Source organism: Mustelus asterias, chromosome 17 (assembly GCF_964213995.1).
Source record: "Mustelus asterias chromosome 17, sMusAst1.hap1.1, whole genome shotgun sequence".
Lineage (NCBI taxonomy): Eukaryota > Metazoa > Chordata > Chondrichthyes > Carcharhiniformes > Triakidae > Mustelus > Mustelus asterias.
Genome location: NC_135817.1, coordinates 2,277,068 through 2,290,358, shown reverse-complemented (window position 1 = coordinate 2,290,358; position 13,291 = coordinate 2,277,068). Strand labels below are relative to the sequence as shown.

Here is a 13,291-nt window from a genome sequence, read left to right as displayed (position 1 = left end):
TCCATTCAAATGTCTGACAGCAGCAGGGAAGAAGCTGTCCTTGAGTCGGTCGGTACGGTATATTTTTCCCGAAGAAAGTAGAAGAGAGAATGTCTGGGGTGCGTGGGGTCTTTAATTATGCTGACTGCTTTGCTGAGGCAGTGGGAAGTGTCGACTGAGTCAATGAATAGGAGGCTGGTTTGCATGATGGATTGGGCTACATTTACGACCTTTTGTAGTTCCTTGAGGTCTTGGGCAGAGCAGGAGCCATACCAAGCTGTGATACAACCAGAAAGAATGCTTTCTATGATGCATCTGTAAAAGTTGGTGAGAGTCGTAGCTGACATGCCAAATTTCCTAGTCTTCTGAGAAAGTAGAGGCGTTGGTGGGCTTTCTTAACTATAGTGTCACCCTGGGGGGGAACAGGCATCTTTGATGGATCTCCTTAGATCGTATCTGGCTTTCTTGTATATTCTCTATACTATCCACTACTCGGACAATCTTTGTGCCATCTGCATATTTCCCAATCCTGCATATTGCCCCCAAGTTCACATCCAAATCATTAATTTATAACACCAACAGTAAAGGTTCTATCACCGAGCCCTGTGAGACAACTTTTGGTGCAACAATTCATTTGCAAGGGCATCCATCGACATTACTGTTTGTGCCATGTTACTAAGACAACTTTTTATCCAGTTTGCCACATTATTCCACGGGCTTTTACTTTCTGACCAATCTGTCATATGGGACCTTGTTGATAGCCTTGCTAAAATCCACGTACACAACATCCACTGCACTACCTTCATCAACCCTTCTTGTCATTTCCTCAAAGAATTCAATCAAGTTTGTGAGGCAAGACCTTCCTTTAACAAACCCCTAACTGGTCCATGTCTCTGTACGTGACAGTTAATCCTACTTCCCAGAATTGATTCTACTATTTTGCCCACCATCGATGTAAGACTAACTGGCCTATAAGTGTTTGGCATTTCCTTCAATCTTTTATAAACAATGGAACTATGTTTGCTTCCTGAGTCTTTTATTGTTCCCGATGGTCGCCCTTTCTCTTGCTGCCTGTGCAATCCTCACCTGCTGTGTGACCACCTCACTAAACACGCTATCCACGACTTGTTCAACATCACAGTTGCTCCACCGTGAGTCCACCCGCAGCTCCCACTCCAAACTCCAGTTAGCGAGAAGCTGCATTTGGACACACGTCTGCACACATAGTCATAGCATCCCTCATTTCCCATATTGTGCAGGAGGAGCATATCACGGGTCTGAGGTCTCCTGCCATGAGGCCCCTTGTGATTAAGCTAGTTACTCCCTTAAAAAAAATTACATTAGCTAAGAACCTTGCTTCTTATCAAACACTTCTTTTATAATAGTGCCTACTTTATTTTCGTCCCTACATTAGTATTAAGCAACGAATTACTTTAATAGACTGAAAATACTAACCAATCAGCTGCTTTAGTTGGTTCCGCATCACTCTCTGAACTCCACTCCCAGAAGGGAGCTTCACAGCTCCAGGGACCTGGGTTTGATTCCCAGCTCGGGTCACTGTCTGTGTGGAGTTTGCACGTTCTCCTCGTGCGTGGGTTTCCTCCGGCTGCTCCAGTTTCCTCCCACAGTCCAAAGATGTGCGGGCTAGGTTGATTGGCCATGCTAAAATTGCCCCTTAATGTCCTGGGATGCGTAGATTAGCGGGTAAAATATGTAGGGATATGGGGGTAGGGCCTGGGTGGGATTGTGGTCGGTGCAGACTCGATGGGCCGAATGGCCTCTTTCTGTACTGTAGGGTTTCTATCTATCCTATCCAAGAGCGTTCCTCGCAGCTTTGGTGCCCTCCACTGGTCGGAGGTAAGGGCCCCGAGACTTGAGCTCCCATTATCCTCCACTCCCAGAAGTTTCCATCACAGGTCCGGTGCTCTCTGCCACCCAAAGGTAAGAGCCCCGAGCTCCCGCTATCCTCCGCTCCCAGAAGAGTGTCCATCGCAGGTCTGTGCTCCTTGCTCCCCGAAGGTCACCTAGAGCGGGTAAAAAGAGTACCTGGAGACAGTAGCACCCCCCCAAAAGAATTGGTGAAAAGAGGACCCAGAGACAGTAACCATCACCTGGAAGAGTGGGTGGAAACAGTAACATACCCTGCCACCTTCAATGACTTACATGCTTATACAGAGTGGTCCCTTTGTTCCTACACCTTCTTCAGAGTCTCTCCCTTTGTTCTATACTGTTGCTCCATATTCTTCCTGCAAAATGAGTCACCTTACAGCTCTCTGCATTGAAATTCATTTGCCATTTCTCTGCTCAATGCACCAACAAGTCTAGTTCCTTTTGAAGATCACGAATATCCTCATCACAGTTGACAATGTTTTCAATCTTGGTTTCAGCCGCGAATCATGAAATCATGCCTTGACACTTTCCCGGCACAGCTGTCAGTCTTGCTCTTTCTCACACTCAACAACACCCCTTTCCCCATTCCCACCTACCCAAGCAATCACAAAGGATCAGCAAGACTAGAGGTTGTAGTATGAGTATAAAAGTTTATTATACAGATCTATAATAGAATAATTGTTATATTCAGACACTGACATGATGAACATGATTCTTTGCTGTTAAAGATAGATTTCTTTGCACACGCTCTGTCAATATCTAATCCCCACATCCTTCACGCTGGTATAGCTGCGGTCCATTGACCCAGTTGGTTTGTGAACACGGGAGGGTGGATAGGAAAGGGTTAGCTCACTTGCTCCTCTGCTCCCTCCTCACACCCCAAAGCTGGACCATGAATTTCAGTCACCCAGTCACATGCCTTGCCTTCCTGTGTAAGCCTCACTCTGTACCAGGTCATACAGGTACAATTTACATCTCCTGACTGAAGATGGGACATACTTTCATTGCAGTTCAGAGAAGAGTCACTCGGCTGATTCCTGGAATGAACGGTTGGTTTTATGTGGACAGATTTAGCATACATTCATTGGAATATATAAGAATGAAAGGTGATCTTATTGAATGATATGGGATTCAGAGGTGGGCCTGACAGGGCAGATGCTGATAGGATGTTTCCCTTTGTGGGGAATTCTACAACTAGGGGACAGAGTTTCAAACCAAAGGATCTCCCATTAAAAAGCGGAGGAGGAGGAACGTCTTCTCTCAGAGGATTAGCTAGTGTTTGGAATTCTCTTCCCCCTCAGTGAGCAGTGGGGGCTGGGTCATTGAATACATTCAAGGCTGAGTTAGACACATTTTTGACCGACAAGGGAGCCAAAGATTCTAGGGGTGGAGTTGGTGGGGCCAACAGGAGTTGGGACCACAATCAGATCAACCAACAACTTGCCAAATGACTGAGGGGCTGAATGGCCTAATCGTGCTCCTAATTCTTGTACTCCAGTGACTTTAAGAGAAATCACAGTCCCGGATAAGCAGCAGGGAATCAGCTAAATCAAGGAGCTGGGGCTCAGAAGAGATCAGCTAACACTGAAGAGGCTGGGGATGAAGCCTGGGCCTTTCTGCATCGGGATGGGTGAAGAGGGAGGAAGAGTTGGGTGCATGGGGTCTGCTGGGAAGTCACAGGGTCAAGAAAGAGCCAGGCAGCCATCAGCCTGGGAAACAGAGAGGGTGGCCATAGCAATGACATCAGTGCAGAATCACCCAACCCCATCACCTCCTCCTCCCCCGACAGCTATAAAAAAAAACTAATAATCAAGCACGCCTTCCCTTTGATAGACACTGGGGATCCTCTAAAAGAGATCCTCGGCTTATTTAATTTCGGGCTCTGTTCCCAGCCTCTCCACACATTCGAGTTAAAATAAAAGTGAAAAACAAACCCCAAAAAAATTAAATGTAAAAAAAGAAATTAAAACATTGAATTTTAACAGAGAGTAAAAGGTCAATGATTTGATAAGATTCTAGAAGGTTGCTGACATATCTGGTAGTTTCTATAGGATCTTTGACCCATCTGGAAATTTCTATAGGATCGTTGATGCATCTGGAAATTTCTATAGGATCGTTGACATTTCTGTAAGTTCTCATAGTATTGTTCACGTGCCTGGAAGTTTCTGTAGGAAACTTCTTTGTTTGTGGACGTGTCTGCAAATTTCTATAGGACTGCTGATGTGTCTAGAAGGTTCTATAGGATTGCAGATGTGTCTGGGAGTTTCCATAGGATTGCAGATGTGTCTAGAAGGTTCTATAGGATTGTTGATGTGTCTAGAAGTTTCTATAGGGTTGGTGACATGGCTGGAAGTTTCTGAGGGTTGTTGATATGTCTGGAAGTTTCTAGACGGTGGCTGACGTGTCTTGAAGTTTCCAAAGAGTTGCTGACATGTCTGGGAGTTTCAGACAGCTGTTGACATTTCTGGAAGTTTCTATAAGGTTGCTGACATGTCTGCATGTTTATAGAGGGTTGCTGATGCTTCTGCAAGTTTCTTGAAGGCTGTGCATCATGTTCTGAAAGGCCAGTGGATGATCTCTTTAACATCCCGGCTCCTCCTCCATGCTAAAACTGCTGCGCCGGCTGCTGCCCTTGGAAGCACCAGGTGAGACTGAGGATAGCAGTGGATCAGCAGCTGCCACTGGGGACAGCGAGTCGTCCATCAGGATGTCTCCGAGGCCAGAGTCCAGCTTCAAGGCGAAGGAAAAGTCAGTCATGGAGTCAAAGGCAAGTGGCTGATCAGTCAACCCAAGGTCGAGGCCAAAGCTCGGGCCGACTACTTGGGGGAGGTCGGGCAGCTGCAAGTGCTCGCCACTGTGCTGAGTGGGTTGGGGCTCCTGTTTGATGACCTGGGCAGCGAGCTGAGCAGTGTTGAGGCCCGAAGGGGAGCTGAGCGACAGGCCATGAACCCGGGCCTGGATCTCCAATTCCTGCCAAGAGAAAGGAAATATTTACTGCCTGGCACACAAATCCAGAGAGTGCGTTCTGAGACAGGGAGGTGTGGAAAGAGCGCAGTTTCTCCATTGACAGGTTGAGTTGTTAATGAAAGAACGGTTTCATGTAAATGAGCTGAAACATCTTAAATTATTTTCTTATCTGACAGGATGTGGGCGTCGCTGGCTAGGCCAGCATGTTCTACCCATTCTTAATCGCCCTTGAGAAAGTGACAGCGGTGAGCTGCCTTCTTGAACCACTGCAGTCCCGGAGGTGTAGGTACACCCACAGTGCTGCTAGGCAAGGAGTTCCCGGATTTTGACCCTGCGACAGTGAAGGAACGGCAACATACAGGAACTCCCAGGTTGGTGGCGTTCCCGGGTATCTGCTTCCCTTGTTCTTCTAGATGGTAGAGCTTGTGGGTTTGGCAGGTGCTGCCTCAGAAACCTTGGTGAGTTCCTGCAGTGCATCTTTTAGATGGTACACACCGCTGCTACTGTGTGTTGGTGGAGGAGGGAGTGAGCGTTTAAGATGATAGATGGGGTACCATTCAAGCGGAGTACTTTGCCCTGGATGCTTTTAAGTTTCTGACGCTGTTGTAGCCAAACTCATCTAGGCAAATGGAGAGTGATCAGCAAGAGATGCCACTCCATCTGTTAAAGCCAATAATGTGCAGAGCACTGCACATGGGCACTGGGAGTTGGGACCATGGGTTCACACCTGTATCCGTAACAGTAAGTTCCGGTTCGCATGCTCCAATTTCTTCTGTCGGATTTCCAGTTCCTTCGAACGGTTGCTTTCCTTCTGCAGCTTCCGAATATAGTCCACGGATGCTTTTAATATTGTGCCCTTGTTCCAGCGAGCCTCACTGGGAAAAGAAGGAAGAGGAGGTTAGCAAGACACAGAGCTAGAAGCTCACAGCTCACATTCACTGATTAAATCAGACTCCCCCAAAAAATGCAAACGGGGGTGAAGTCTTGAGAGAAATCCAGTCCCCAGTGGTGACAGCATGAATTTAGACTCTTTAAGCAGCATCTTGGATGGACTGTACCTGTCCTGGAACTGCAAGAGGTAAGTGCAAGAGGAGGACCCTGCTACAGGTGATCAGCAGCTGGGGAGAGTGTGGGTGGAAGATCCTGGGACAGGCAATAAGCAGGACCTAGAGGAGAGTGCGAGAGGACAAGTAAGAAGCAGCACTTAGAACAGAGTGCGAGAGGAGGACACTGAGCCAGGAAGTTAGCAGCACCTAGAGGGGAATGTGAGAGGAGGACACTGAGCCAGTCAGTCAGCAGCACCTAGAGGGGAGTGCAAGAGGAAGACTCTGGGACAGGCTGTCAGCAGCATCTAAAGGTTATCATAGGAGAAATATAAATTAACTGGTTGGTGAGAAACTGCTGTTAGAGGGTGTTGTCAAGTAGCTAATTAGAAAAATATTGTTTTTAATGTTAAAGTGTACATGTAAGAAACAGAAGCAATATTAAAATAACTAAGGAAATGCGAGTGCCCATCAGAGATGTACATGGAAACTTGTGGATTGATTCAGAAGATGTGGGCAGGCTTCTCAATGAGTAAAAATGTCTCTGTCTTCACTAATTAGAGGGATGATTCAGACATTCCAATTAAAAGAGAAGTTCTCCCTGCGTGGATTTCCTCCAGGTGCTCCGGTTTCCTCCTACAATCCAAAGATGTGTGGGTTACGTTGATTGGCCCTGCTAAACTGATCCTTAGTGTCAGGGGGATTATAGGGTAAATGAGTGGGGTTACGGGGATAGGGCCTGGGTGGGATTGTGGTTGGTGCAGACTTGATGGGCCGAATGGTCTCCTTCTGCACTGTAGGGATTCTATGATTCTAAGTGTGAAATATTAGATACAATAAGCATGGTGAGAGAGAAAGTACCAGAGGAACTGGCATCCTTTAATGTGGATAAATCATTAGGGCCAGAGGAATTGTATCTCAGGATGTTGAAGGAAGCCAGGGAGGAAATAGCCGATGCTCTGAAGATCATTTTCCAATTCTCACTAGATATAGGTGAGGTACCAGAAGATTGGAGGTTTGCAAATGTAGTACCATTATTTCTTAAAGTTTGCAAGGGATGAGCCAGAAAAATATAGGCTGGTCAGTCTGATTTCAGTGTGGGTAAATTATTGGAAACAATTTTGAGAGACAGGATAAACTGTCACCCAGAAAGGCACAGCTTAATCAAGGATAATCAGCATGGATTTATTAGGGAAAGATTGTGTCTTACATTGCTTAATGGAATCTGAATGTGAAGTGCTGTAAACTTCGAGGCTACGGACCAGGTGCTGGAAATTGGGATTAAAATCAGCAGCTCGCTTCTTTTTCTCTTTTTGGCCAGTGCAGACGCGATTCATAGAATGGTCCCTTTCTGCACCAACATTTCTGTCGTTCTATTATTTGATGCAGTCACTACAGAGGGAGCTTTACTCTGTATCTAACCCCGTGCTGTACCTGTCCTGGGAGTGTTTGATGGGGACAGTGTAGAGGGAGCTTTACTCTACATTCAACCCTGTGCTGTACCTGTCCTGGGAGTGTTTGATGGGGACAGTGTAGAGGGAGCTTTACTCTGTATCTAACCCCATGCTGTACCTGTCCTGGGAATGTTTGATGGGGACAGTGTACAGGGAGCTTTACTCTGTATCTAACCCCGTGCTGTACCTGTCCTGGGAATGTTTGATGGGGACAGTGTACAGGGAGCTTTACTCTGTATCTAACCCCGTGCTGTACCTGTCCTGGAATGTTTGATGGAAGGAGCAGCGAGCGCTCCAAAAGCTGGTGGCTTTTGCTACCAAATAAACATGTTGGACTTTAACCTGGTGTTGTGAGACTTCTTACTGTGTTTACACCAGTCCAACGCCGGCATCTCCACATCATGATTGATGGGGACAGTGCACAGGGAGCTTTATTCGATATCTAACCCCATGTTACATCTGTCCTGGGAGTGTTTGATGGGGACAGTGTAGAAGGAGCATTACTCTGTATCTAATCCCATGTTGTTGTATCTGTCCTGGGAGTGTTTGATGGGGACAGTTTTGAGCGATTCAGGGATATTAACTGTGGAACTAGCCTAGCTTGGATCAGCTAAAAGACGCTGCAGAGGAACAGTCCCACGACAGACCTTATTTACTTCAATTTCACATGTGACGGGTAGCTCAGCAGCTTCAGTTATTGAGAAGAAACTTACGGGTCGTTGGATTTTGGTATCATGGCCCCCAGCTCTTTGATCCGATCATTGATATTGAATCTTCGTCTTCTCTCAACTGTAAGGGGAAAACAGAGACAAACAGTGAGCACCAGTCACCCAAGTAATCACCACAGATTTGGGCTATACGTGAGATAAACCTCACTTAGTGACAGGAAAACGAGAATTACAATGTATTTTTCATTTGAAATAACTCATCATATTCTCATTTACTGGAAAGGAAGCTGTGGATGCAAGTGGTTTAATCTACGTGAAGACAGCAGGACTCCAAAAGTGGAATCATCAGTCAGAAAATTGTGAAAAAAGTTGTGAAGTTGTTTTAATATGTTGATGAGCAGAGGAAACCAAGAGAAACTCAATGAGAATTTACATAAGGTAATAAAAGAAGTGATGTTGAAGTGGGCCGTTGTACTTCAAAGGAGAACATGTACAATTTGGAAATGGGATGGAGACAGCATCAGTTTACTCCCTAACTGAAGTAGCTACAAAGTTTAAAAGAACAGTGTGATCGGTTCTGGGAAAAGAGAATTCTAAAAGGGAGCATGAAACAATGGCAGGCAAAGGATCAAAGGGAAATAGATTTAAGAAACCACTAAAGTCTGTGTATGGGTGATGTAGATGGTCAGATCTCCCAGAAGAAAGCATGGAAAAGGTTAATATCTAAAAGCAAAGAAGACAAAGTGTAGACAAGGCCAGACTTGGGAAACCCGCTTGTTGACATCCTCAGAGAAAATTCCCAAAAGTCACACAGCATTGTGTGGACTATTTACTGGAATTGTATACATTAGAAAAACCCATAAGGGCTCTTGCCATCAGAAGGGGGGGGGGGACTGAGTTTAGTTTGAGCAAAGATTCTTTTTGGAAATGTTTGAAATCACTGTTAACTGTGTGAAGCCATTCTTGTGCTTGAGTGTATTTTGTTTTCATTTTAATCGAAGTTTACTTTCACATAAACTCACCACAATTAATCAGAGATGTCACCTGATTAATAATACACAAATTGCAAAACCATTTTGGCAGCTGTTTCAAGTTTCCCTCTGCAGCGGGGGCCCCTCACTCCTGCAAGCGGGGGCCCCTCACTCCTGCAAGCGGGGGCCCCTCACTCCTGCAAGCGGGGGCCCCTCACTCCTGCAAGCGGGGGCCCCTCACTCCTGCAAGCGGGGGCCCCTCACTCCTGCAAGCGGGGGCCCCTCACTCCTGCAAGCGGGGGCCCCTCACTCCTGCAAGCGGGGGCCCCTCACTCCTGCAAGCGGGGGCCCCTCACTCCTGCAAGCGGGGGCCCCTCACTTCCACTTGTGTTGGTAAACTCTGCCCTGTGCCCTGATGGAAGGACCTCAAATCTGTATTATTGTCACTCCCCCACCTTCTGAGCTTAACATACGGAGACCCGACAGCCCCACCGCCCGCAACTTGCTATTCTCCAGTCAACTCTGCAGTCCCCCGACCCCCGCCCACAATGCGTCTTCCATGACACTAGTGAGCATCTTCCAATCATGGAAGATTATTCACCTCCTCACTTCATTTTAGACAGTGCCTCGGAGTCAAGGATGGCTTCCACACTATAAAAGTGAGTTCTCAGCTGACTGAGGAGTCCATTGGGCGACCTACAGTCTTTATCACAGGTGGGGCAGAGGGTGGTTGGAGGAGCGGGTGGGTGGGGTGCCTAGGGCTGCCATGCACTATTTTTGCTGCCAATACTTGGCTTTAGCTTGCTTTTGGTGATGAAACTCAAGGTGTTCAGTTCCTTTCTGGGTGCTGTTCCTCTGCTTCGGGTGGTCTTAGGACAGGGATTCCCAGATGTCAGTGGGGATGCTGCACTTTTTCCAAGGAACTTTTGATGGTCTCTTTGAAGCGTCTCCTCTGCCCTCCTGAGGTTCGCTTGCCGTGTCAAAGCTTCAAGTAGGGTCCTTGTTTCGGGAGTCTCGTGTCAGACATGCCGACAGTGTGGCCCACCCAGCAGAGCTGATCGAGCGTGGTCAATGCTGGCCTGAGCAGAAACACTGACATTGGCTTGCCTATCTTGCCAATGGATTGCAGGACCTTGCAGACGCAGCACCAGTGGTACTTCTCCAGGGTTTTGAGGTGCCGGCTGTACACAGTCCACATCTCTTTGAGCCACATTGGACGGCGGGTATCACGATTGTTCTGTGGACCTTGAGCTTGGTGCTGGGTTTGACGTCCTGGTCTTCCTCAGATGACGGAAAGCTGCTCTGGCACATTAAAGACGATGCTGAACCTCGTTGGTGATTTCCTGCGCTTTCGCTGCCCACCACCTGTCCTTTAGGTTAAAAGGTTTTTGGACCTCAGCCTTTAGCTATCTGTAGAGCTGCTTTCTTGCTGTGAACGTCTTCCTATCTGCCCCCTCCCCATCTGCCCCTCTGTCAGACTGACTACAGCACATTAGAATCCTACAGTGCAGAAGGAGGCCATTCAGCCCATCGAGTCTGCACCGACCACAATCCCACCCAGGCCCTAAACCCATAACCACACGCATCCACCCTAGCTAGCCCCCCTGACACTTAGTATGGCCAATCCACCTAACCCGCACATCTTTGGACTGTGGGAGGAAACTGCAGCACTCGGAGGAAACCCACACAGACATGGGGAGAACGTGCAAACTTGACACAGACAGTGACCCAAGCTGGGAATCGAACTCGAGTCCCTGGCGTTGTGAGGCAGCAGTGCTAACCACTGTGCCACCCGCTCATTCCCAGAGCCTGTTCTCTTCACTCCTCTGCACTTTCTTCCCTCGTAACTCATTAAGCGCCCACACTATGTGGAAACCCGATACCCTTTGCACCATCTCACATTCTATCCCAAGATACCTGGCAAACTGCAGGATTCCACCCTAACCTCAGCCTTGTCACCATCTGACCATGAATTTTATTATTGTGAACTTAAGGGTCAATGGGACAAAATTCCAAAACTATTCCTCTCACTTTCCAAATTGGGTTAAAAAGGGCTCTTCACATGAGGACTCTGCCCCTCTTGGGCTAGGCTATCCTGTGCCAGTCCAATGCCAGCTACTAAACGTGTGGCGAGGAAGAAATTATATTTGGAAAGGAGACTTGAGGATCTGCAGCCTTGTTCACAACGTACTCAGATTGTGATTGTCCTTCTTCTGTCGTTCTTTTATTAACGCTTTGACATCAACCTCTGTAAGAGAGTTAGAGGGAGAAACCACATGAGTAACAGGCTACCAGGAGCTCTATTTCCCACTCTACAAAACACAATATCCAAAACACAATACCCAGCAAGACAGCCGTACTCATGCAGAAACAGGTCCACAAAAGAGGAGAGAAATGTGCAGGACACCAACACTGGACTCCTCAATTTCAATCCAGAACCAGCAAGAGTCAGGAAATGATTCCATAACCAGCTGGGGACAAGATGCCAAGTTTCAAAATGGCAAAACTGACAGCAACGTTACTTCACCACAGCCAGATTAGGTCAGCACAGGAGACCATTCACAATCAGACTGGGTCACTGCAGGAGACCATTCGCAATCAGACTGGATCACTGCAGGAGACCATTCACAGTCAGACTGGGTCACTGCAGGAGACCATTCGCAGTCAGACTGGGTCACTGCAGGAGACCATTTGCAATCAGACTGGGTCACTGCAGGAGACCATTTGCAATCAGACTGGATCACTGCAGGAGACCATTCACAGTTAGACTGGATCACTGCAGGAGACCATTCACAGTTAGACTGGGTCGGTGCAGGAAAAAGAGACACGAACAGAGAGAGAGAGTGAGAGGGCAGCGGAGCACCGACACCAGGAGAGAGAGCGGGGGGAGGGGGACGACACACACCGGGAGAGAGAGTGGGCAGGGGAGGACACGGCACAGGGAGGGGGCGGGGGACGGGACACACGACGCAGGGATGGGGGGGGGGGGGGGGGGGAACGGCGCAGGGAGGGTTGGGACAACCACGCAGGGAAAGGGGGGACGACGACGCGGGGGGGGAAGGGGGGGGGGAGCAGGGAGGGGGGGGAGGGACGACGCAGGGAGAGGGGACGACGACGCAGGGAGAGGGGGGGGAACGACGCAGGGAGAGGGGTGGGGGACGCAGGGAGAGGGGGGACGACGCAGGGAGAGGGGGGGACGACGCAGGGAGAGGGGGGGACGACGCAGGGAGAGGGGGGGACGACGCAGGGAGAGGGGGGGACGACGCAGGGAGAGGGGGGGACGACGCAGGGAGAGGGGGGGACGACGCAGGGAGAGGGGGGGACGACGCAGGGAGAGGGGGGGACGACGCAGGGAGAGGGGGGGACGACGCAGGGAGAGGGGGGGACGCCGCAGGGAGAGGGGGGGACGCCGCAGGGAGAGGGGGGGACGACGCAGGGAGAGGGGGGGACGACGCAGGGAGAGGGGGGGACGACGCAGGGAGAGGGGGGGACGACGCAGGGAGAGGGGGGGACGACGCAGGGAGAGGGGGGGACGACGCAGGGAGAGGGGGGGACGACGCAGGGAGAGGGGGGGACGACGCAGGGAGAGGGGGGGACGACGCAGGGAGAGGGGGGGACGACGCAGGGAGAGGGGGGGACGACGCAGGGAGAGGGGGGGACGACGCAGGGAGAGGGGGGGACGACGCAGGGAGAGGGGGGGACGACGCAGGGAGAGGGGGGGACGACGCAGGGAGAGGGGGGGACGACGCAGGGAGAGGGGGGGACGACGCAGGGAGAGGGGGGGACGACGCAGGGAGAGGGGGGGACGACGCAGGGAGAGGGGGGGACGAGGCAGGGAGAGGGGGGGACGAGGCAGGGAGAGGGGGGGACGACGCAGGGAGAGGGGGGGACGACGCAGGGAGAGGGGGGGACGACGCAGGGAGAGGGGGGGACGACGCAGGGAGAGGGGGGGACGACGCAGGGAGAGGGGGGGACGACGCAGGGAGAGGGGGGGACGACGCAGGGAGAGGGGGGGACGACGCAGGGAGAGGGGGGGACGACGCAGGGAGAGGGGGGGACGACGCAGGGAGAGGGGGGGACGACGCAGGGAGAGGGGGGGACGACGCAGGGAGAGGGGGGGACGACGCAGGGAGAGGGGGGGACGACGCAGGGAGAGGGGGGGACGACGCAGGGAGAGGGGGGGACGACGCAGGGAGAGGGGGGGACGACGCAGGGAGAGGGGGGGACGACGCAGGGAGAGGGGGGGACGACGCAGGGAGAGGGGGGGACGACGCAGGGAGAGGGGGGGGGACGACGCAGGGAGAGGGGGGGGACGACGC

General features: G+C 50.5%; 1 protein-coding gene across 2 annotated transcripts in view; it reads right to left on the bottom strand.

Annotated features, from left to right (window-relative positions):
• Positions 1–2,507: 2,507 nt before the first annotated feature.
• Positions 2,508–13,291, bottom strand: part of LOC144506264 (microphthalmia-associated transcription factor-like) — a 48,785-nt gene continuing 38,001 nt past the window's right edge. For both annotated transcript variants that reach the window (XM_078232131.1, XM_078232132.1), the window contains 4 exons: positions 11,164–11,220; positions 8,047–8,122; positions 5,564–5,711; positions 2,508–4,839 (listed from right to left, as the gene is read on the bottom strand). In XM_078232131.1, coding sequence (XP_078088257.1) covers positions 4,450–4,839; positions 5,564–5,711; positions 8,047–8,122; positions 11,164–11,220 — 671 coding nt within the window. In that variant the 3' untranslated portion in view covers positions 2,508–4,449. The remainder of the gene's footprint in view (positions 4,840–5,563; positions 5,712–8,046; positions 8,123–11,163; positions 11,221–13,291) is intronic.